This window comes from Pomacea canaliculata, linkage group LG12 (genome assembly GCF_003073045.1).
Source record: "Pomacea canaliculata isolate SZHN2017 linkage group LG12, ASM307304v1, whole genome shotgun sequence".
NCBI lineage: Eukaryota > Metazoa > Mollusca > Gastropoda > Architaenioglossa > Ampullariidae > Pomacea > Pomacea canaliculata.
In genome coordinates, this window is record NC_037601.1 from 18,076,187 (window position 1) to 18,101,759 (window position 25,573).

The 25,573-nt window shown below is 41.5% G+C and overlaps 1 protein-coding gene across 4 annotated transcripts in view; it reads left to right on the forward strand.

Moving 5' to 3' along the window:
• LOC112577171 (probable G-protein coupled receptor CG31760) overlaps window positions 1-25,573 on the forward strand; it is a 216,750-nt gene that overhangs the window by 163,136 nt on the left and 28,041 nt on the right. For all 4 annotated transcript variants that reach the window (XR_003102020.1, XM_025260167.1, XM_025260165.1 and 1 more), the window contains one exon: window positions 25,032-25,175. Coding sequence is in view for 3 of the 4 variants with exons in the window: in XM_025260167.1 (XP_025115952.1) it covers window positions 25,032-25,175 (144 nt within the window). In the remaining variant the exon portion in view is untranslated. The remainder of the gene's footprint in view (window positions 1-25,031; window positions 25,176-25,573) is intronic.

Below are 25,573 nucleotides of genomic sequence, written 5' to 3' on the forward strand. Positions count from 1 at the left end.
TACATTCTTGTCATCTGTAGTTTGGGCGTTCTGTAATTTTGTTTGGACCTGAATTAATGTCCGTTGGGTGTTTGCATGTGCAAATAGGATAATTTGAAATTGTGTAATATTCACATTTTCTGTGTGATTATTTTTTGATGGGGGAATCCATTTTTAAAACAGCATTGACAACACTGATTGAAACGAACATTTCTGACGTCATCAGGGCTAACGAGGATTGCTCTGCTCTGTTATTTAGTAAAGAAAATGTTTTTGGCACTCTGACACGTCATCGTGTGTGATGGCCTTCTTCAACTTTATGAAATTAAAAAAATATAGGTGCGCTCTTTCCGAACTGGCAGATGTCTAAAACACATAGAGTGCTCTTATGAACATGTGTTTGTTTTTATGCATTTATGCCTAATGTATACCTGTCGTCTGGGTTTTCAGAGCATCTTACATATATCATTTATTATTTTCTTTTTTGTTGGTTTGTTTGTTTTCTTTTTGTACATCTTCGTGGAGTTTTCACTTTCGACATTTTTGTTTTTAATGCTGTTGAGATAATGAAGTATTGTGAATCTTTCCCAAAAAGAAACAGCGTTTAATTTCGTTGTCTATGATCTGTTCCTGCGTTCTTTGGTCTTTCTTTCAAGAGCTGTTGCGACATACTTCTTCGCTTTAAGGTACACGGTGGCTCAGTGGAAGTTGTGAAAGTCCTAATCAGAAACTTTCTTGAAGAACTAGTGAAATGGTGTCAAGATTCCAAGAAAACACGTTCGGTTTCTTGCCATCGGTAATTGGTGGTTTTTCATCTTCGTTGTCCCAACTCTTGAATTTTCCCTTGAAGAATGTCTCCTCTTCAAACCTGGAAGCTTACTGAAGCAGCGTAGAGGACCTGTGAGGGTTTTTTTTTCTTCTTCAACGATTGCGCGTGTCCATTGTAGGAAGAAGCCGTGCGGTGCTTTTGTCTTCTCGGCACGTGAAGAGTGCATGGAATGTTTGCATGATTTTTAAAGCAAAGCGTCTGTGCTTGTACTTCGCAGCCTGCCATCTTGAACATTCCTTCCGGACGAGAGTGTCTAATCTTCATCCTTGCCCTGAGGGCTGTTTCTTGCGCTAGCCAACAAGAAAGCCATGTCTGAGAGAGAAGGAGAGCAAGAGAGAAGCATTATGGGTACTCTGCATGAAGCTGTTTAAGGCGTGACAAGGCTCGGCCTGACGTTGTCGTGTTAAATCTCCGAAGTAAACAGCATTTCTGTCTTTTTCGAGAAGTCTTCTGGCGTTGTCTCTTAGTCTTTGGATGCGAGTATCCTCTCACAGTTCAAATAACCATCAGAAAAGTCTCCCAGGCGTTGGAGACTGGTCGTGCAAAATGCTCGCTGGTGTGACAATGGCTGACGTAATACAAAGCTGGTAATGCATAAACGTCTTCATTAGCTCGAGATATTTTGTTCAGCTATGTCTGGGAGGAGTATTTTTTTAATTAAGCAAAACCTTTACTGACTTAGGCAACACAGTACTTTTATACTTTCTTTTCTTATCGCATCAGCATTGTTTGTGCTACTGATATGCAAACAGCCTTGTATACATAAGATGATCTCGTAAATTTCGTAGGAGTTTTTAAATAAGAACATGTGCAAACAATGTAATAGTCTGCACAAGCTCTTTATAAGTTTGTTCTTTATAAGTTCTGTCATTGGAAAAAAGGTTTTGGGTGAAAGAGCTTTATTATGTTACAAGTGTAAAAAGCAAGAAGAAAAAGGTGGAACAGAACAAGTTGTTTATAATATGTAAAACTAGTATTTTCACGAGAAAACATATAATGGGCAATTGTTCTGTTTCGTGTCTCTGCCTTCTGTGTTTATGTATTTATGTCTGGGGGTGGAGGGACTGTTTTGGAAAGAGACCGAAAAAAGCGTTTCTTGGAACTAGAGTAATGTATATGGACAAACATTCTCATTTCTCCATTTGCGAGTATCGTGTTTTTACACTAATGTCCATTTAGTAAGCGTTTGATGTTGCAGTCATCCTTACATTATCTCTGATTCTACAGTGTAGATTATTTTGTATGTCAATACACTTTGCTTTTGCCAAGCATCCTTTCATTTCCTAAATTCTGGGACCTTCACTCTCATTTCCTGCTCGCTAAAATTTCAATATTTAAAATGGGTGCACAGTGGTACTTTACGGGCCTCAGAATTGCCATTCTGGAGCTGCTTGCTGGAGTTCTAGATCATCATGGCTGTTTTGCTGCATGCCACTTAAAGTTGTCCACTCACCGACCAATCTATTTGATACCCACGTGACCCACACAGCACTACAGGCCTGTAGGTCTACCTGCTGATATCGGTGATGGCACGACGACGCTTCTTTTTCAACCGACATGCAGCCGCTCGGAGGAAAAGGGGTGAGTGGGCCAGCAGGAGTAGAAGTGTGAGAATGTGTCATATTGGATAATTTTAGAGCTCTTTGCCGATTCTGCATGCGTCTTGACCTGAAAGACATGCTCTTAACTTCTGCTGATTTCCCATGGATATTCTCTCCCACTGCCATCGTCCGGCTGGATCTAGGGGATGGAAGGAGGAAAAGAGTTAGGGGGAGGCAAAAGGGAACGAGTTGCTGTGGGCCCAGCGATTGGCTTCCTGAGATTTTTGCCTGAATGTAACGCAGGTCCTAAGGTGATCTGTTCCGGCAGCCTGACTGCCTTGGGTCTTTGAATGTTTTACGGAAACTGTTTTTCGGCCAGGCTCTTCATCTCTTACTCTGTCCACATTCTCCTTTCCAAGCATTTCCGTTCGAATGTTCGAGATTGAATTTAGCGGAAAATTTTCCGGGAATATTTTAATTTCTGATTTGAATGCATTTAATACCTAGTCTTTTCCTTCTGAGTGTTTTCACAGTTTGGGGAAATATTTTCAGTAATCATAGTGACAGCTCAAGTCTGGCTTTGTAGTTTTAAAAGATCATTGCTGCGCAAAATCAAATGTGCACTTTTGATGTCACTGTTTAAAATGTGTTTTGTTTATTAAAACATCACCACGTAGTATTACTGTTGTAGAGAGGATGCGATATAAAAGATATAATGGAAATTTTCAATAATACAAGCGTACCATTCACAAAATGATCGCTATTTACCAGAAGTTAGTTGACGTTTTGCTTAAAATTTTTTTTTTTCATTTTGTAATTTCTTCTGGTCCTGAACAGGCTCGTGTATGTATTTTTTTTCCCACGATTGCTAATTTGCAATCTCCATGGACACATCCTCCCATATTTTTGGAAAGCTTGCTGACATTCTCCCACACTCTGGGTCAGGTCTGGGTCAAAGGCTCGATGGCGCTGCTGGTTTTGGACGGTTAATCTGCCTACGTCACGCTTCTCCTTCGTCACGACCACCGAGACAGGTCAACATTAACCGCATCTTCAAGTGACACACATGCTTTTGACGTCGCGCAGTGGAGTGCTTTATCCTTACGGGAGTTCCTCGTTTCCCCGCGAAAACACGCTTCTGACTCGCCTTCAATCATGCCCCCAGGCCACTCCCCTCTCGCTCAGGTCTCCTGGGAACGGAGCGAGAGCTCTTTTGATTCCGAGGGTGAAGTCCTTCCAACCTTCTGATGCGCGTCGCAAGAGAGAAGTTATTTTTCCACCTCTCCCCGAGTTGCAAAATTACCTCCCCTTTCTCTAGTCCAGGCCTGACGAGAGGGGGGGGCAGGGGGGTCTAGTGTACCCGGGCCCGCGGCTGTCAAGGGGGGCCCGGCCCTGGTCAGTGGATATTTTTTTCTTCTCCTCCTTTACTTTTTCTTTTAAAGAAAGGTCTAAGGACAGAAGACCCAAGCATTACACATGCAGAAGTTGAGTTTCAAGTCTGTAGAATACAATTTCGGGGTACTGAGGCCTTTCGTGAGAAGTGTAGTCAGCGGGTATCATATTCTCGCTGGACAAGCTGGCGACAACCGCTGGACACTGAAGATTTTATCGCGTGTGAACCGACCAGAAGAACGTTCGTGCCAGGAGATTGCTGGCTACAGGTGCCACTACGGGAAGGGTGGGGTGGAGGAGGGGGGGCCCTGCAAGCAAATCGGAATGAACAGTGGAGATCAGGCAGGTATGTTACTGATGTGTGGCCACTCTGTGAACCGAGACGTTGGGGGCCCGCCCCTGGCGCTGCAGCCTGTAAGCGAGAGACATCAAGGCTGCTTTTTTTTTTTTGTAGTTACTAAGCAACACTGAGACTTTCTTTAACCGTATCTCCATCACCAAACAAACAACTACATTAGTCTACACAGTAGATCCTTGATACAATGAGACTATATTATCCTGTAATACTATCGCAGCCAGCAAAATAGAACACATTATTGCAAAACATTTTAAAAACTGCTGTCCCGCAATATTAGACTTATAAATTGATCACGGTGGTGTCGCGGGAAGTTTGGAGCTGGAGGAGGATGATAAGAGGAGTCTGGCATGAAAAAGGTAATTTAATGTAGAGACAGTGTTCGCACGGTGGGTGGATGGCACGGACAGAGGTAGGGAGGACAGTTATGTCACCGGAAAGGGGAGGACTCGGACTACTGTAACTAAGGGTGTGGGACGATCGCACGACCTCCGGCGATGTACCAGCATCGCCCTGTAATAACACATCGGCCTCCGACCTTCTTTTGCTCTTTGCCGACAAAGCTCCCGGTGAAAAGGAGATACTATCTACCCACCATCCATCCCCCAAAGCCACCTCGGAATCTTTCTTATTGTGTGCTAGTTGTCTTCAAGGAAGCTGTCATATATGGATGGTGCTGTATATTGAGTTTTGCGGTGGCTGCGACATTTGCTTTTCGAATTATCACAAATATTTGAATGTGTTTTTAAAGGAGCTTCGTGTAACGTATATTTGTTTCAAGATGAAGAAGGGAAGAAAAGAAAAGTTTACAGATGTGTTATGAGTTATGACATAAGTGTTAGTTTGTCCACCTTTTCATTAAATTTCTCCATGTCTTGAACCCCACAATCAATGTAGAGGCAAATTATGTTGGCCCTGTTTTAGTTTAGACTTAGAGGCCAGTGACTAAGATGACAGCAACTTCCACCCACCCATGCCGGCCATCGGCCGTAATGCATTGTTGCTGACAACACGACAAAAGGGAAAGGGGGCGGGGGTGTGATAGTATCTGGAAGACTCGACGGACTGGACTGGGACTTCAATGGTCGGGGTTTGGAACAATTGGAGGTGTAGACTGATATTTTTATGAGATAGACGAGTCAGCGGTAAAGTCGCCGTGTGTTTGACCTGACACTTAATTTTCCCATCCCTTTCGATCGGAGTCATTGGACCAAAGAAAGCTTGGACAGTTGGACCTTAGAGATAGCGATAGTCACTTCATTTCACACCGCACTCTCCTGCCTGTCGCACCCTGTCTTCTAGACTCGAAAAGCCGAGATACGCTGCACTTTGTTATTACGGTAAGTACACTATTTTTTTATTTATGCTTCTATGATTTTCTGTTTATTGGCAAATAGCATTTGACAAGGCAGGAACATCAGTGTCAATGAGAGTGACTGACAATAATGAAGTTTGTGAGAAAAGCTCATTAAGTTTTTAGTCAGCAGGTAAAATGACAATATTAGTAATGTATAACTTTGTTCTATGAACTATTACGATTCAGCTAAAATATGCTAAACATTTCTATTTTTCTGTCATTTTTACAAAACCTTGTAATCTCCTTAAATATTAAAAGTATTAACATTTACTAGCTAACTAGTCTTTAAAACAGTTGCTTTGTCTTCTAAAACTCAACACGTATTTTAACGGCTAGTGACTGATGGAGGTTGAAGTCGACCGAGTTTATGCTTCGTAAAAAGTTGGATAAATTCAAAATGTGTGTGTGTGTGCGTGCGCGCGAGCGGTTTTGCTAAAGGAATAATATAGGAAGGGACTTTCGATAGGTGCTGCGTGTTTGTTATGTAAGTTGATAAAAATGATAACTGATGTGCTCTGCTGTTGGTAGCAGCAAACACTTTTTTAATGAGGTTATTAACGACACTCGATGAAGACTTGTTTAGGCATTTACTTCTTCGCTTCTTCCTCTTTACATGTAGAAGTATAAATCACTTACATAGAGAACATTTCCTTGCACGTCAGTGAGCTTAGTACAAAAGTGTTATGTGATACCACAGTGTTGGGATAGACAGAAGACAATAAGAAGAGGTACTAACGAGATTACGAGAGAGATACGTCTTAGCCTTTGGCAGTTTTAAAAAGGTGATGGTTGTATGACACTATTTTACTATTTTTTACTAAATAGAATAGTGTGCGAGATCTTGCAGGCCTTATAAGCAATCTTTTTCAAAGTTTACGCCTTTGCAACGAAGAGGTCTACTTACCCACGGTAGAGTAAAATGTAACGGGTACAATTTCATTCACTTTCTTGCATTCATTACTAGCATGGGTACTGCATTTTGTCCAGGTGATGCCCGTTTGTCTGATAATCTTCCTGTCAAATTTAGTTGAGTTTGACAAAATGTGTGGATTTATATCGATGCCAGTGCCATGCGCACCACGCACGCATGCACATACCGCGCACATGCTCTCTGATTTAAATCATGTAGTTGCCGTCAAGAACAAGCACAAATCAGTTATATATATCTGGTATAAATTATGATATATACATATATAAAAATATTTAAATTGTGTTCGTTCCAGTTACTTACTAATTCTTTCAACGCCTGAGTTGCCATGTATCATCACAAGTCTGGAGCGCAAAAGAGAAAAGAAAGGGCAGCACGAGAAAAAAGCACAGTTACACGTCAAAGAACGCTACAGAGTGTGGGCTTCACCTCTACAGTTACCGCTACATCTAGTAACTGTAATCAGCCCTCTGATGACTGTGACCAAGCAGGCGAAGCAGCAGCTAAATCCACTGATGTTCATCAGGAAGCTGGAAACAGCGACTGTCTACCAGAGCTCGCTTGTTCAGTAATTGAAGATCACTTACTGACTTGTCCTACTGCTTCAGAGGGGCACAAAGACGAGGGACCAGAAGAGGAAACTCTCCTAACGGAGACGACACCGACTCGTCCTTGTAATGACTTTGATGTCGGACTACTAGAGACAAAAACGACTTCTGCCTATCATATTGAAGAAGCTATTCGACGAGGTCCCGCAAATTTACCAGCATGTTTTCCGGATGATTCTTCGGGACGCTCATTTCCAGTTTCGCTGCTTCAAATTAAATTGAAAAACGGCGAAACTGTACGACGCGACTGGCTAGTTTGGAGTAAAGGTAAACAGGCATTGTTTTGTTTTCCCTGCCGTTTGTTGAGCAGCCAACTAACTGCAAGTCGCTCATCTCTGGCTTCCCCCTACGGATATACTACTGCTCAGAAATGGAAAAAACTACATGAAAAAGTTCCCGACCACGAAAACAGTATCAGCCATAAAAACTGCTATATTCAGTGGCGTCAACTGGAAAAAAATTTACGGTGTGACACGGGGGTGGACAATCTGTTAATACAGAGCATCAAAAGTAAAACAGAGCAGTGGAAACTAATTCTACAAAGAATTATTGATGTTGTTCTGTTCCTTGGAGAGAGAGGATTGGCCTTCAGAGGAACAAGCCACCTTATCGGAGATCCATCGAATGGTAATTTCCTTGGTCTATTAGAACTGATTGGTCATTATGACCCTGTGCTTGCAGATCACTTAAACAAAGTGAGGAACTCACAAATAGATCGTGAGAGGTTGCAAGTTCACTACCTTTCTTCTGACAGCCAGAACGAATTTATTAAATGTTGTGCCAGCAAGGTAACTAGAGCTATTTTAAAGGAATTGGAGGCAGCCAAGTACTATTCCATCATTGTTGACGCAACTCCTGACTCGGCACACGTTGAGCAAACTGTCTTCATTCTGCGCTATGTACACTTGAATGCGTGTACTAATAAATATGAGGTGCAGGAGAGATTCCTTGAATTTGTTAACTGCAACAAGAAAACTGGAGAAGCAATAGCAGAGCTTATTCGCCATACTCTCCGTAAGCACCACATATCACTGTCAGACTGTCGCGGGCAAGGCTTTGACAACGGCAGCAATATGGCCGGGCATATAAGGGCGTGCAAGCTCTTATACTGAAAGACAATCCTTTAGCGATGTACTCTCCGTGTGCGTGTCACAGTTTAAATTTGTGTGGGGTTCATGCTGCTGAATGTTGTCAGGAAGTGATAACGTTCTTCGGAGCTGTGCAGAAACTGTATACTTTATTTAGCAGCAGCCCTCAGAGATGGGAAATTCTGACAGAAACTATTGGCTGCTCTCTGCACAACTTAGCAAATACACGTTGGTCAGCAAGGTTAGACAGCGTAAAACCATTTGTGGCACACCTTTCAAGATTAAAAAAAGCTTTAGAACTGGTAGAGGAGTTAAATCTTACGGCTGAGACGCGTGCTGATGTGCATGGCATCCACACCTACTTGAATTCTTTCGAATGCATTTTGATGTCATCGATTTGGTTGAAAGTCCTTACACTAATAAATTTTAGAAGCACTGTGCTACAAGCCAGAGAGGCCACACTTGATGCCGAGGTTGAAAACATAAAAGGTCTCATTGAAGATTTAACCTGCTTACGAAACAAGTGGGAGTCTATCTTGGTTGAGAGCAAGAATGTTGCTGTCAGCTGTGACGTGGCCGCCTCCTCTATACGGACGAACGAAAAAGAAAACGAAAGAAACTATGTCCAGATGGCACGACAGTTGATACAGAAGACGCTTGCACTCCAGAAGATCATTTCAAGCGCAACGTTTTTTTACCGTGTTCTGGACTGTGTCATTGGAAACATGACCTCTCGTTATGACGCTGCCAAGAACCTGGAGACGATGTTTGGGTGATATGGAAGTACCCAAAAATGAGTGACGAAGAAATATGTAAAAGTGCTAGCATCCTTGCTAAGAAGTATAGCGTTGATGTATCGGGGGAGAACTTGATTAGTGAACTTGAACACTTAAAAGCAATTCATAATGCTAACCTCGGAGATTTATCACTGACACCCTTAGAACTGTTAAATAAATTACACTATCTAAAGATCGACACCCTGTTCACAAATATAACAGTGATTCTTAGAATCTTTTGCACATTGCCAGTTACCGTCGCTCAAGCAGAACGTTCTTTCAGCATTCTGGCCAGAGTAAAGAACGTGTTGCGGTCAACAATGTGCCAAGATCGGTTAAGCAGCTTAGGAGTCCTGGCAGTGGAGTCTCGGCTCGCAAGAACAATCGATTTCGATTGTATTATCGAACTTTTTGCGAGTCGTAAAGCCCGCAAAGCACCACTCGTGTAATTTTAAGGCAATGGGTGTATGGACCTCTAGTACTCGAGCGGACACTGTTGTATTTGTGTAATGCCAGACACCGTTCCTTGTATAGACGGCGAATAGCTATATCTTTATCACACATGCAATAGGCTGTTGGAAATGATTGTTGTACTGTCTGTAGGCTCTAGCCGTTTTTCTAATCTGTCGAGGTTTGGACATCGCTGCTGACGTAACAGTCCTTACTCGGGGGGTGCGGGGGAGGTCTGTGGAGCGGGGTGCTACAAGTCTGATCCTTTAACATCATTTGTCCTCATTTACTAACCACTCGCATGTAAACAACTTTATGTTTAAGTAGTGATGTAGATCCTAGTGCACTTGTCCTACTGTTTGCAGTCTATATTTCGTTACTGAATGAAGTGTAGATATTGAGATTCGAATTGTAAGCATACATTATATACTGATAAAAAATAATTTACGATTACAAGTACAAGGGGCCCGGAGAGGTCGTCTGTCCCGGGGCCCGGGCTGGCTCTCGGCGGCCCTGCTCTAGTCTGCTGCTTGATATTCTGGTTGTCAGCGCGAACTCTGATGGTGCTGATGGTGACGGTAGTCGGAAAGGGAAAAAATACATCAGTATCAACAGCTAGCAACAGTAGAACCATGGAGACAAAAACACAGGCCAAGGTCCAAGAAGTAGAGAACGCCCATAAAAAGAAGGAATTGGGGGTCAAAGGGGAGAAATTGAGAATGTCCAAAAAGAGAAGTAGAGGAGTTTTCAAAGGAGATCGAAGAGTGTCTAAGAACAGAAATAAGAGAAAGTTTAAGGAAGAAGTAATAAAAAGTCCAAAAATGAGAATGAAGCGGGCGTCCTATGAAGAGAAGAGGAGGTCCAAGAAGAGAAGAAAGATAAGGCAGAACAGGAAGAGATAATGTTATGATAGCAGTAATATTATTGATGCAATATTTGCGAATTGTACAAGTTACCGCGCTGTGCTGCTAGTTATCATGAGAACAGCGACGTTGATGGTCGGACCTGGTGATGGTGACGGTGCTTGCGGTCACAGACTTAGGTTAAAACACTTCAGGTCAAATAGTCTGACTTGTGAAAACGATATTTTCGTGTGCACACAAACAACAAAACATTACTCTTAAACACTAGTATCGAGGTTGGGGGGAATCGATATTGTTTAGTACAGACGTTTATAAGAAACGCACTCAACTGACCTCTCTGCCACAGATCACAGCACTCACATTGTTAAACACAAAATATGTGTCGTCACGTTCATGGAGGATATAGGGATGGGTAGGGTAAAGTGGACAAGTCCTGCCCATACGTCCCTTTCCTCGCTCTCTTTCTCTCCATCCACCCACGGCGCACCAGTGCCGGGTATTGTGATCCGCCGACCGCGCTCATTAAGCCTTCCAACTAAACTGTCTTGCAGCTCCTCCTTTCCCCGTTAACAAGGACAAAAATAAATGTCTCCAAGACCGACAGTCTGTAAGAAATGGAACGTATCATAACGTGCTCGCAGTCTAAGAAGACAGCCTGTGTGGTGGTGTGTGTGTGTGTTTTTCTGGTTCGTGTGCGGGGGTTGGAGGTGGATGAGTGTATCGCCTCTCGTTGTATGTCTGTGCCAGAATATCAGCCATTGACCGTGACAATGTTGTTTGGTTGATAAAAGCCCAGGCGAACGCAAACGTGCCTTGGCTGCGGGTACTTTGCTGGAATGGAGTATGTGCGGACAAAACTTGTCTAATTATTTTTTATAGGCTTAGCCCAACTTTGTGTATGGCTCCTTCGTGGTCGTAACAATGTCGCATTTGGCTAGGAGCATTTGCTTGGTTAAATATCACGGATTTATTTACATTGGTCTGCAAGGCATATTATCTGACTACAGCAAAGCACGTAGCCTTCCCTTGAGTGCTATAAATCACACTTTTGAAATCTTCTTCAAGGGAGGATTTGGCACCGACATTTTATGCTGTGTGTTTGTCCCTTTGTTCGTCTGTCATTTGAAATGTGTCGCTTAGTATGTTGTTGAGGTTTTTTTGAGTACATCCGTCCGTCTGTCTTCCTTTTATGTTTTCTTTTTTATTCCTTATTTCCAGTTTTCGTTAATTTTTTTTCCCCTTTTAGTTTTTTCGCTCGTCCCTTTTTTCCTTGTCTTCATTCTTTGCTTCTACTTCTTGCTTGTTTCTTGTTTTGTTCTTTTTTATTTTATTATGTCATTCTTACTCTAATTCTTTCTTCCTCTCTTGTTTCTTTCATTTGCTTTATATTTCTTCCTAGTTATTTTTTCTCAGCCACTCTCTCTACCCCTCCTTCTCTTTCTCTCTCTCTTTCTCTGACTTGCAATGAGAGCAAAGAGTGTATGTAATTGGCAGGTTTTCGCTACGGGGCTTTAGAAAATAGATTGTGCCTTCAGGCCCAGTAATTACTGATTTTGAAATGGCATTTGATGTTTGCTTACTACTCACTCGCATCTCAACGATGAGAAAAAGCGGTGTCACGTGATGGTTTTCAAGCAATCTTCCCGATCTCGCGGTCGTTTCTTGCTGCTGGGTGGGAGGGGATCAGGTGCATAGTTTCTCGGGTGGATGTATGTTCTTATCGGATTTTTGTATTTTCCCTCAGCGTAGTGTTTGCTTTTCTGTTTCATCATTTTTATCCACAGGATTCAAGAAGCTTCTTGCAAACTTGACGTTTCATTTCTTGATGTTCCCTCATGCTCATTGTTAACTGGGTACGAGATTTTCCGGGACCTCGACTTTTCCTCTCTAAGCTGCTTGCTCACACCAGTTTCTTGCATTTCATAATTATTAAACTTCATTTCTAAATGAACATTAATAATAATTAATAAAACATTTATTTGTTTATAAAAACAAATATTTATTATTTGTATTTAAAACTCTTTCCTCGGTGTAATGGTATTCTACTTTGACCAGTCTTGTTCAAACTCGTCGAATGCCCTGTCTCTCCTTCTTGTTACGAATACTGCGTACCAGAAATAAGACAAGTGATTATGCTGCATGAAAATAACTGCGTGAATCATTGACGAAGAGATGATCCGCGCAAAGCACACTGATCGATCAAACCCATCTCTGGTCGGTCCTCGGGTCTGTCACAGAGGAACAAGGAACGAACAAAATGCTGCTCGAAAATTGATTGGCGGAAATGACAAGCTCCAGTTGGATTACACGGGCAGCGAGACACTCGCCAAAGGTCTGCTTTTGTCGTCGCGAATTAAAGCATTCGTTTGGAAGACGACATGCAAATTGTTTTCCCGTGCGGTCTGCTCGCAAAGCTGAACTGTGAGGTAACCGAGGCCTGCCATGAGCGATGAGGTTACGATGCAAGCGATGAGACAAGATACACTGCAAAGCAGAACAGATGTAGAAAATAGATTTTCTTTTCTGTAAAAGCATCGTGTAGCAATCGTGCATTCAATACATACATTTTGTCTTCACTATCATCATCGTCATCATTATGGTCATTGATATCATCGTCATTATCATCATCATCGGCATTCTTACTGCAGTTTAGAGTGTCGTGTTTAACTGTTTCTGTAGAAAAGTCATTTTAGGTGCCACCGGCCTGATACATTCGTTAATCACTGGAATGTAGCAAAAAATGGCATATTTCTGTTCACACCGATTAGTCGTCGTATATTTTAAGCCCCAGTCAAGTCTGTTAGTCTCTCTTCTAGTTTTAGAAAGTATTTCGTGCTTTTTAATTTGGATTACCTAAGAAATTTTTTTTAGAGCATCAGGTCTTTTCATTTTCTGTGTGTGTGTGTGTGTGGTGAGAGTGGTTTAGTTCGTCACGTGAACGAGGGCTTAAAATTTACAGTGATATTCCAGTAACCTTTCAGTTGCTGGGACTGAGGTACTAGAGACAACTCATTTCTTGGGACCAGTAGTTTTGTAGGTTTAATCTCTCCTTCGTTGTCTTTCCTACCTCAGCTCTCGATCAAGTCAAGTTTCCCATTCCTCCGAAAGGGAGGAGGGGTAAGAAGTACACTGCACTGCACTGGTATCGAACCGGTTAGGGATCCAAGCTTACGTTGCTGGGCACCAGTACTCTAACAACTCGGCTGTCTACTTGAACTAGAGCTTCAAAAACAACTGATGATGTAGTTTTATCGTCTGTTCGCACTGAACAGACTTCGCCTGTGATCTGTTGGACTGATACTCCTCTTTGATTTACATCCCTCTCGACCTCTCCCTTACTCCCTTGCTACTTATTTATCTCTCCGCTGTGTGGTGACGACAAGAACAGAGCATCGAACCGAAGTCTCATTGCTCTACAGTACCTGACATCTCCTTGACGTGACGGTTCCAAAGCAACGGTTAATGGCGAAATGGACGTTGCGTGGCAAGTACCGATAGTTGTCCGCGGTGCACGCTGGGTGGCGTGAAAGGTTCACCACACTCCGTCAGAAACACCGGGAGGAGACAAACAGAGGAGATGCCCAAGTCGTTGGGACTTCATCATAAACTCAGGACTACAGTTGACTTTGGTCAGCATGTTGTGATGTCTTTTTTAAAATGTTTGTGTGCTTTATGTTCATTTGTATATTTCTCTTTACTGAAATTATTTCGGAGCCTGGCGGACTAGTGAGCTCCTTGAACTCTAAGTGGTTCTCGCAGCCAGTGCTTTGTCTAGGAAACCCTCTACTGTCGTTTTTCCTTCCATGATAAATCAGATACCCATGTGCAGGGTGGGCGGAATAAAATTTATAGTAAAACGTCTGGCGAGCCTCAGCAGGCTTTTCCGAAACTCATTAATAAATTGTGTTCTCTGAAACTGTGAGGGATTTCAGAAAGAAAAGCGCCTTATGAATTAAAATCCTTCTTTTGCTCTTTATAAATCTGCTGCTGCATTACAGCTGTTTGTTGGAAGTACGTTTTCCTATTGCCATGCTGTAAGACCAACGGCAAGCAGAAGCATGCACAAAATATACTCAGGTACAATGAGAGGTCCCTGGCTGTTTCTTTAATCCCGAATCACGTTCAGAATCTCAGCAGCCTGAGAGTCCTTGGCCAGCAGAGAGCCAAGGGAAAAGCATAACGCTTGGATATTGCTAAAATGGCGAACACCAAGCAGTCAGCTCAAACCGTCGTGAAACGGTTACATAAACACTTGAGCCCGCTACCATGTCTTAGCCACCAGCCAGCTCTAGTGTCACCTTGTGCACATAGCGTCTTCCTATACACCTAGCTTTATCTTATACATCTAACCTCGTCTTGTACACTAGTCCCAGGATGCTTCTTGACCTTGCCTGGAGTGTCTCTGTGTTTAGCTGCACTCTACGACCCCCCTGGGGTGTTGCAAGAGCACACTGTCAGCTTGTAACGGAAACACGTGCTGACATCAGGAGACCAGGCAGGAGAAGCATTGCAGTTCTAGGTAGACTGGGCATAAAGATGCAGGGATGGAGTAATATATCAGAAGAAGAGAAGGAAAGCTCCAAGGTTACCATGATAAGGAAAACTGAGTTGTTCACAAATCTAATGTCTTGGTAGCAAAGGTCATCGTTTTGTTTTCCAAGTAACGATTTGAATTCGATAGAAAGAGATTGTGCACAATCAACCATTATCTTCTTGATCATATGAGCTTGTTCATCCTATCACTGACTACCTAACAGCGCAATCACTGCACGCTGGGAACGCCTCCATGCACCTACTGCGTTCCTAATTAGACGATTTTGCATGGCACTCGGACAAACTCGTGTTGGTCGCCATTGTATGCCGCACGCCACATCAATCACTAAGGTCTCGTCCCGGGGCATGCTCGGCCCATAGTGATTAATGAAAGAAATGCTTCTCGAAAGATCTTCCGGAAACCACACATCCATCACGGAGCTTACTCGTTAGCACCACTGCTGCCATACGGCATGGAAGACGAGGGCCCCGTGAGGAGAGACCATGGAAGGATGCGTACTCTAGTGCAGCTCTCAGAAGGGCGTGGACTGATGTCTTCCTGCTGTTGATGCCGCTTGTATGCCAACACTCCTGCAACATGTCTCTGATCTTGCTTTTTTCCCTTTCTCCTCCTTCGCAATTCCTGGCATTTTATAGGGTTTTGTTTTTTCTTTGCTACGGATCACACCAAAAAATAATAATATTGCCAGAAGTATCGCTTAGTCTGTTTCTTCTGTAATGGATCTTTGCGCTTTTCGTGAGTCATGGACGTTAAATGGATGCACAATAAATATGTTTCGCTTATAAATATATTGCTCCTGTTTTTGATACCTGTCTGTGCAGTATGCTACTTCTACTTCTAAGACTACTTCTACAATCCAGCCGTGGATCAATCTATAATGGTTTTGCCACAAAAGATGTTTATTCTTGTGGCCATCACATTCTGTTTCTACCAGGGGTATAATGCGTGTGCTTCGAATGTCATTTACATGTTTCTCTGCTACTCTTTGTGAGATGCTCATGTTCATGTTAGATTTTTGTAAGCTTTTTAAAGTTCTGCTGAGTGTTCTTTTTTAAACATTTATTCTGTCTGACAGATAAATAACACATAAAATACAATGCTTTACAATGTAAAACAAACATATGTACATAAGTTACAGTCATTTAAGAGTATATCCATTTTCCAAGAAAGCCATTCAAAAACAACGTAAAATCTTACACAACTAAACATGTTTAAACCAGTCTGTGTTCTTTTCACATCTTCATGTTAAAGTTTGTTACAAGAAAAGTGAAAAAAAAATCATGTTAGACTTTTTTTTCTTTGATCGAACATTCACTCTCTACTTTTTTGGCGTTTGAAATGTAAAATATTGTAAACTTACAGACCAAAAACTGTTTAACGGAGCATAGCTTTAGCTAATAGTGAGTTGGACTTGTCATTTGAGACTTAACGTATTGTAAAATTATCGACCAGATGTTTTGGGTTCAAACGAGTATAGCTTTAGTTAATATTAAAGAACAACATTACAACATTTTTTTATGATCGACTTAATTTAATTTTTTATAAAAATGTCCAAAGTATGAGTACATAATTTTGCCTAATTCTGCCTTCAAACATTGACATTCTCACCTGCTATTAGGAAAGCATAAGAAAATTACTTTCCTATGCTGGAGTTCTGTTGCTGGCAAGTATTTTTTGTAACAGATGGTGCGGCTCAGTTCAACAAATCTGTGCATGTCTTCGAGTCAAAAAAAAGAAACATAGCTCAGGTTATCATGTACACGAAGCTATTTTTTTACCCAGAAAATGAAGCAGGCTGATTTTGGAATGCAGCCCTACATATCTGAACTTTATTTAGAAGCTTTGACTGAAGTTAAAAAAATAAAAAAGGTCCAAACCAAATTCCCTCAACAGACTGGTAAGAATTTTTTTCCAAATCAAAATTTAATGGGCAACAATCCCGGTCATTGCATTCTACTTTTTATTATTGATTCTATGTTATTAAGTAGGTGAATATGAGTTAATTTTTCCACGTGTATTATTGTTTCTAAAATATAAACATATTTCAAATGTGCGTTTGTCTAATCTAGTAATTTTCTCCTTAATATCCAGGATTGCATTTTTATTTTATAGTTATAACTGACGGCTGATAATAACTTTTTATCATTAAAAATATAATATAACATTATAAAATTTTGATACATATTTATCGATGTAAAAGGTGAATAAAGACAGCTTCATTTTGTAGTTTTCTTAAAGAGTCACTCTTACGCAGCTCTGAGCGGAGCCTGATGCCACTAACTGCAGACGAGCAAGGAGGGAAAGGGGGAAAGGGAGATGCTCTGCAGGTCGTGTTTACACAGTAGTAAGGTCAGACAAGCGGCGCATCTTATCCCGACTAACTCGAACAATACATATCATTCGAGAATATCAGATCGAAATAAAGTAATTTTGTAATGCCAGGTCATGTGACATGTGCGGCCTGCAGCTAGACACCAATGAGCTACCCTATGCTCTATGTTAAGGTCAGATGACTGTGTGATTTATTTGAAAATGCTTCTATCTAATGGTAATTTAGCTTTATGGGGGTTAGGGGTGAGGAGCAAGTGGGGTGAGAACCGGAGTACCGAGAGAGAGAGGAGCGGGCGAGGAGGAGACCAGCAGCCACTCCAGTTATATCACGTCTAGAGAGAAAACTCACTATTAGTCTGTTCGGCAGTAATATCATGAATACAGAAAAAAAATCAGTTAGTCTGATCAGCAGTTATATCACGTTTAGAGAAAAAAGTCATTGTTAGTCCGGACGGCAGAGGTTTAGGCCCAAAAAGAATTAGAACGCAAGCGTCTTTTGCTGAAACATATGCATAAAGACTTACTCTACTCAGCACCAAAATTATAAATCATAGCTTCTCTGCAAATAGAATTGTTTTTGATTATGTATTACGAATATTATATCGACTGGCTGATTTCCCCACCGCAGTACTATACTCTTAAATTTTCTTGATTGATAACAATGCAGCTCTTTGAATTTTTGTCTGATATTACTGTTTGCCCCACTGCTTGTCGTACAATTCTTCTTGGACTAATAACATCAAAAAGAACTCGAACTTTCATTAAAAAATATACCTGAATCATTTTCGAGGAGAAAGTGAACAACAGCAACCATGATCACTAACATCTTCGTAGTTATCATCTGCATAGACAGGAGTTTGGAATGTTAAAAAAAAAACTCTCGCTCTATTACAATTAGGTAAAATATAAACAAATCATCATCATCATCATCATCATCATCATCCATTAGAGCATCAACAGTAGCTAGGAAACTAATTCAGTAATCTGTAGGGCATCGATTATATATACATGTTTATAACAGAAAAAACTGCAAAACTAAATTAGAAAAAAAATCAAGATATAAAAAGCGCGATTCCTTGCTAAGGCCGTATACATGTTCAATATCAAATGAGTGAAAGAACCCAAACATTTATTGATCAGGTCTCAGGGTTATATTGACCCGAAGCTTATTTCAACAGAGTAAATAAATATGTCAAATTAAGATAAAACAAGTTACAGAACTAGTACACTCTAAAAGATTTACAACTGCAGTAACTTCAAAAGTAATAATAATAGTAATCGTCAGTAAGACAAAAGTGTATTTATTAGCGAGGACAATGCTTTGGATTTATAGTCAAGAATAACAAATACCAAAGGGCCCAGCTTTAATTCCTTCAGCCTCACTTGTCTTAAACACCGTCCTCGAAAATGAGGAAAAGAAGAAGCAGTTTTAAAGTACCGTTTGTCTTCTACCAGCTACTTTTCCTTGCCATAGGTGTACGTCGATATGTGTTACCATCTGAAGAGATTCACTCCAGATTTTTGTATCGCTGTTACCGGCAGATGGAAAGATTTCTTTGTGGTTGTCTAGAAGCCTGCAGCACATGAAAGGTGGCTGTTTTCCCACGATGTCTGTTCAAGTTTCCCTGGTATTGATATTTATTAACCTTCTTCCCGTCCGGCAGAAACATAAGAAGCAAGGGAAAAATCAATATTAAAATATCTCTATGCGCATTCTCAAAATTGATGTTTCTTGTAATCCCTTGGGTGACGAATTACAGTCATTGGCCTTGTGGAATCTCGCTCGGCCCGCACTTGACTGCCTTAATATCCTAAAATGTCCCTCGTGGAGAATATAGAAGACGGCTGACGGGCAGAGGAACTTGCACTTAACAAATTTTCTCCATAAAGTTAATGGGAAACGCCGTCTGCAGATTTCGACTTAAGCTGCTATATAATGCCTGTTATTTTCAAAGGTTCTTTCGTCTTATTCAGACTCGGTGATCAAACAGTAAGTCCTCGTCGGTAAGTGAAATTCAAAATGAAACAGGAGCTCCACTCTTCTGATCTCTTTGACATTGCCAAGAGCTGCTGTCCTCGACCGCACCGTCAGCTCTTCTCTCCCATTCCACCTCCATCCCACGCACACCAGGTCCCTGCTCTTTGCACAACCGGAGGCGTCTCGGTGTTTGCTAAACATATGCAACCATCAGCGACTAAGTAACTGGTCTATATAGCGTCTGCATGCTAGTCGTTTAGGATCAATTTCTTCTTCTTCTTGCCTTCTTGACTACTCAGGTCAGTCGATAGTACTATAAAGGACGACATTTTGAATTGATGAAGTGAACTGTCCGTTTCTCTATCTTGGTTATTAAGATATGCATAAAGTAATATGTTTTTGTGTATTCATGTGTGCGCGAGGAAGTGAAAGTAGGTGCCTGTGTTCACATATTTAGTTTTGCTAACATTATAATCTCCAATCGTATTGTCATCCGCTGCAATGAAAAACTAGTTGTCTGGTCTACTTTGAGATTCAAAAAGCTCCCCTTTTTGTTTTAAACACAACAACAACAGACACACACATACACTCGCGCTCGCATGAATGCACAGAGAGAGAGAGGATGGAGGCCCTGATTCCATCTGCCTGAAATATTGACGTCTGCGACGCGATCGGGCGCCAATCCAAAGAAGTGTCCTGGTGACAAAAGGGGGAGAGACTCTCTGTTCAGACAGAGGTCTGACTGAGGGCACGACCTTGACCCTGAGGTACAGCCCCGTCTCTGACGCCTTTTTGTGCAAACGAAGATTTGCTCGGCGATTTGTCTTCCTACTACTCTCTTATATATCTCTTTTTGCGGCCATTCATCTGCCATTTCGCCTGGGCAAATTTATCAAGCAGCCCTTGTTGGTACCACTGCCACCACGAGCAGCACTAACCGTGTGAATCAGCAGAAGAGTTAGGAGCTGTTCTAGAATGTTCTAGAATCTAGAATGACCATCTACCCGTGGGAGTACGTTGAGGGATACAATGATAATGCACTCACAACGTAGCGAAGAGTTTGCTATTTTCAGGTTTTGGTGGTTGGGTTTTTTATTTGTTTTTAGTTTGCTTTTACTGTTGTTTTATTTTTTCAAAGGAAAAAGGCAAGTGAGAAAAAAGTGAAAAAAGGGGAAGAATAAAAAAACTGATGAAATGTAACTGCCCTTTTAGGTGTATAAAAACGTAAACTGTAGTGATACAGTACCATAAATTTGCAAAACTAGCACGGCGTATCACCTTCTTAAACAGTGGCCTGCACAGTATCATCGTGAACATTATTACAGACCTTATGCAAAAAGTAAAGAATGGCGAAATAACGAATTTTATGCAACATTGGTAAAAGTGCCTTCAAAACCGGAAGACATTGGCCTTAATGACTGTCGCAGCGCTCTTCGAGGCCATCTGGACCAGTTATTTGTCACCATGACTGTTTGCTGTGTCAATGTGACACTATGATGATTTGTTTTGTTTTTACTGGTGTAACATGCGAGTTATCAAGAATAAAGTTTTAGAAGAGTAAATTAATATCCTTCAGTGGCTTTTGAGTCACGTACGAAGGGTTATACAAATTAACAAACCATCTTGCTTTTTGTGATATTTTGTCACACATTCTTAGCCCTCCTCCTCAAGTAAGTGTTTACTCTTACCATAGTTAGATGAGCATGTGTTTCTATACCAATATATTTAGCTTTTAATCAGTTTGCACTGTAGTACAAAGGCTTTTTTTATAACTTTTTTTCTAAATTAATAGCCTTAACTATCTTCAACCTTAAATGACAATGATAATACTTTATTAATATTTGCGGAAATTAGACATACCTGACATAAAAAGTCACAAAATATCTCTAATCATTCATCAACTCTGAACAGCAATTAAAAACAAACCAGTCGCATCCTCTTATCAAACAATAAATATTAATATCACCAGACAAACATCCATTTTTCATACAGCAACTAATAATATCAGGCAATCAAAAGAAAACATAATAAAAATAATACAGAGTAGACATAATAATACATGGTCAACTTAATAGATACTTAATATTAGCTATATAATGTAAGTATAAATAAGGTAATTATAATAGTTTTAGTAGATCGAAATATTCGAACAAAAGTAGGCCACTTATATAGTTAATGCCGTCTGGCTTCTACAGTCCATAAAAGTCTCGGGAGTTTCAAAGGTTCTCTCTGGTACTCTTCACCCTTCGTGTGATGTTGGCTTTGAGTTAACCAAAGATGCTGACCCTGTCACATAGACTAACCTTACAACTAATACACAAGGTTTAAAATTGGTTTGTCGCGGTATTTCGCTAATGAAGGTTTGTTTTTAGTTAACTACGACAGTCGTGTGTTTCACGAGGGGTGATTTCCTGCCTCCCTTCTCATTCTTCCCGCCTGCTGTCTAGTGCTATTAACCTTAAGCCCGTACTCAGACCGCCTAACTGGTCAGTTGTTCTGGCCGGTTAGGGCAGTTTCCAGGAACAGTGGTAGGTACGCAAGACAAAACAAGGGTACAATAGGCAGTGATGGACCGTGATAGATGCAAGCAGACCCATTAATGGCTTGCTGGCCAACTGTAAATTGTTTATCGACCAGGCGAGAGCCCCGACGCTACTGACGGGGCCCGCAATGATGGATTGAAATTCGATGCCAGAAGGGGGAAACATCCTGCAGCGCGCCGACCGCCTTAATCTGCGGCTTGTTCTGGGAGTCAGTCTCAGCTCGGCCAGGACCTGGAGAGGTGTTTGTGCGTGGCCGTAGAACGTGCAGACGAGGGAAGACGAGGGTTTATTTTAAGTCGAGCGACTATGACGACCAAGGCCACGACGACGACGATGATGACGATGATGATGATGGGGAGGAGGAGGAGTATTGCAGTTCGGGTTATTTTACGTGAGCGTGCACCAGACTAAACATTTATAAGAAAACTGCATACCGCTAGCAGAAGTTAAATAGTTTTATCTGATAAAAAGAAAATTCGTATCTCATAAATACAAAATCCACGCTTATTATAAATATGAAATTCAAATATAATAAATATAAAATTCAAATCTGATAAACAGAAAATTCCACGAACCCTTTAAGCACGCATAGCGGGAATGCATTTCATCTCTGGGATTGAACAAATACGTCACGCCCTCTGGAGGACGCGCTTGTGCAGGAGCCCTCAACGTCAGCAAGCCTTTGGCCGAGAGATACGGTGTCTCTCTCAAGGACTTTACTGTTCCGATGCATCTTTTCAATGCTCCGATAGACTTGTCAGCCCACCTACTTCAAGTTTTTTTTCAAAATCTTCCTTTCAACTGGTGGTTTCAGCCTTCGAACTTGGTGTCTATCATCGAATTCTCGAAATATTTCGCGTTAGTCCTCATTTAGAGAGCCACAATTTATTTTCTCTCTCTGTTTCTCTCATGAGCTTGCATCGCTCCACTCATTGCATTTTCTTGGGTTTCCAGCAGTATTGACTACTTGAGGCAAAAAGAGCATTATAGTAACAATAAAGAGAATGTACAAACGTCACAAAAACCGACAGCAAAACATCAGCAACCGTCAGTCCTAAAGAAAAACTGTGCAGACTTTTAACCAAAATCTGTGCTGCCAGATATCTTAACCTCCTTAACTAGGACTAAAATGTCAAATATTTGACTGTCGTGTAAAAAATGTGCCATCCTTTGTTCCTTTTTTAGACACTACTTCGCAGCTTCAGTGTAATTTGTCTAAAAACTGCTAAGGGTTTCAGACTATGCAGAGCCATGAGTGTCTTGTCCCACAGTCTCCACCTGCTACCTTCTAGTGGCAAGATCTATCTGGCCAATCAGAAATGTCTTTAAGCTTCCGTTTGTTGTATTTGTCTTTTGGAGGGTGTGTAGGTGGGGTGAGCCGTGAGTAAGGCAGAAGATTTGCATTCTAAATGTCTACATGTCTTACTGAACTGCGGCACGCTACAAGACCATCCTCCGTGTCGCAGCTGCAACGGCTGCAAGATGGATTCCTCGCTGGACATGCGAGCTCTCTAGGGGATTATCTCTTCTGTGCCGAAATAGAATCATCGTCATCGTCGTAATGTTTTTCACGACATATTTTAAGTATTTTATAAGGAACTGGAAATGAGCTTGAAAAAGATTTAAAATTAAAAACAAGCTGGCATTTTCTTGTATGTGTATTAAATCCTGAATGATTATTCTGCTGCAGATTTCAAAATCTTTTCAAATGTCTGACATTTCCTCAGGATGTCTTGTCCTAAAAATGCAAACAATAGACTAAAGTTTATTGAACAAGAGTCATCTCCAGGAGGGTTCTTAAGCCATGGTAAAAATAGAGCTACGTTAGTAATCAAGGCTTCATTGACTATCCTCCTCCTTCCTCTTACATGTAACGTGAAGTCTCTCCTCGCCGATGAAAAGCCAGACGCTTTTTCGGAGGTGTTTCAACTAAATAAGCCGAAGCACAAGAGAGAAGGCAGACTCATTACTTAACACTAACTTCACCAACGTGTTCAGCGCTAGCTCACAAGCAGAAAGAAGGAAATGCCACTGTTCATAACCTTAGTCTCAGAGCGCGAAACATCAGAAAATTGCGCTCGGAAAGAGTGCCAGCTACCTTTGAATGTTAAAGCGCAATGTCTGTCTGTCTGTCTGTCTGACCGTCCGTCTGTCTGAGGGAGGAAGGGTTGTTGTTGAGCAGCATGCCATCCCCACACCTTCTAAAAGCAAAGCTGACAAATAAACAGCCGCCTCTTTGTTGTCTACATGCGTGGTTTCTTCAGCCAGTGGATTAAGGGAAGAGACTACGAGGAGAGTACACCCTCCCTGCATCAGACTAATCGAGAAAAAGCCAAGTTTAGAGCTTTATTTACCCTTCCCGGCTGAAGCCGCAGTCTGCACGTCCTTCGTGAAATTCTTCTGTCTCGATATTTTCCACCAATGTCTAACAGTCACCGCTGTGTTTTTTTGGGGTTTTTTTCCCGCGGCTTGCTGGCTATCTTGGCCTGGAATTGTGTCTGCGGACGTCTGATTAAGGTGGTGCGGCGGACTCGTCTTTGATCCGTAAATGACTGTTCTTTTCGCGGTTATGATTAGGTAAACGGATACCCCATCGCTCTTGTGCCTGCTTGAGATCAAAAGGCCAGTCGAGACTGCCGCCATCGAGGAACAAGATTCGCATTTTAGAGGATAGAAAAATCAACTCGTTAGTTCGTCATCAGTGTTCCTAGCTGTAGATGAGATCTTCTTGGCCGGCGATAAAGCCGCCTCTGATAACAAGATATAGAAGGACACCCGGCGATTTGCCACCCTGGGTGCTGTTGCTGCTGGTATTGCATGACTCGTCCACTCTGTAACTGAATCCATATCCCTCTTTCAGCAACGCGAAATCTCTTGGCAATTATAGGAAACTGTCTCAACATTCAAGCTCTTATCTCCCGTCTGGGATCTCTTCTGGCACGTGAGACATTTCAGCTGCGTCACAGGAAGGTCAAAGGCCATGATCCTGCCGGACGTTGTGTTGAAATGGTTGTCACAGAAATTGTACTGTGCACTTCCTTGCCTGTCTGTTTTGCTACGTTACCTTAAATAAAGATTGATGAATTAAACGTTTGCTTGTAGAAAAATATTAAAGTTCGTATAAAAACATTGCTCGAAGTCGTTTAAAAGATTTCGCAAAAACAACGACTATTTTCCTTCGATTGTTTATCGGCGAAGGCTGTAAGAGCGTATGTGAGCGTGCATGCATGTGTATCAGAAAGAAGAGAGAAGAGGCAAGGACATTACTGAACACAGGTATTGCCTGTATTACGACAGTAAGTTCCTAAAGTACATGTCCATCACGTTTGTCTCAGAACTTGTCGTCGTTCTTCAGTCAACACACTATCACAGCTGTGTGGTGATTTCCTGCAGCATAAATTTCCTTGAAAAACATTCGTGCATTGAATGCAGTCACTCATTTTTCTCTTTTTTTTCAGTGTGAAGTCATATCTGGGCTTGGCTTTCGACGAGGCTCCTACAAATGCGTATGCAAAGATGGCTTCTACTTTCCGCTTCCATCGGAAGACAAGCGTTACTACGAAGGTACTTTGGTGGAAGAGGAGTACGAGAAGAAAAGAAAGGTAAAGCTTTTAACCCCTGTACTTCGTGCGTTCACCTGTAAAGATTAAACACTTCACCGTTTTAAGGTAACTGTCGGGACGTGATACAAGTTGGCTGAGACAAAGGTCTGCAGGCATGTAACCAAAATCTGTGCTGTGAGGTGGCTCAGCTTCCTTGACCCATGTTGGAATATGTGACTGTGCTTGGCGAACTGTTTTTACATCATCATCGAATAAAAAAAAACTTGCAGGATATAGTCACACATTTGACAATATACAGTTAGTTCAGCAAATATTCCTATACGTAAAGACTACTTTCTGTTTCCCTGTACACAGTCAAGGTTCGGTATCATAAAGACATTTATGTCTGTTGAAATGAAAACATTTATTGAACTCTAAATTCTATTTTAAAATTATAC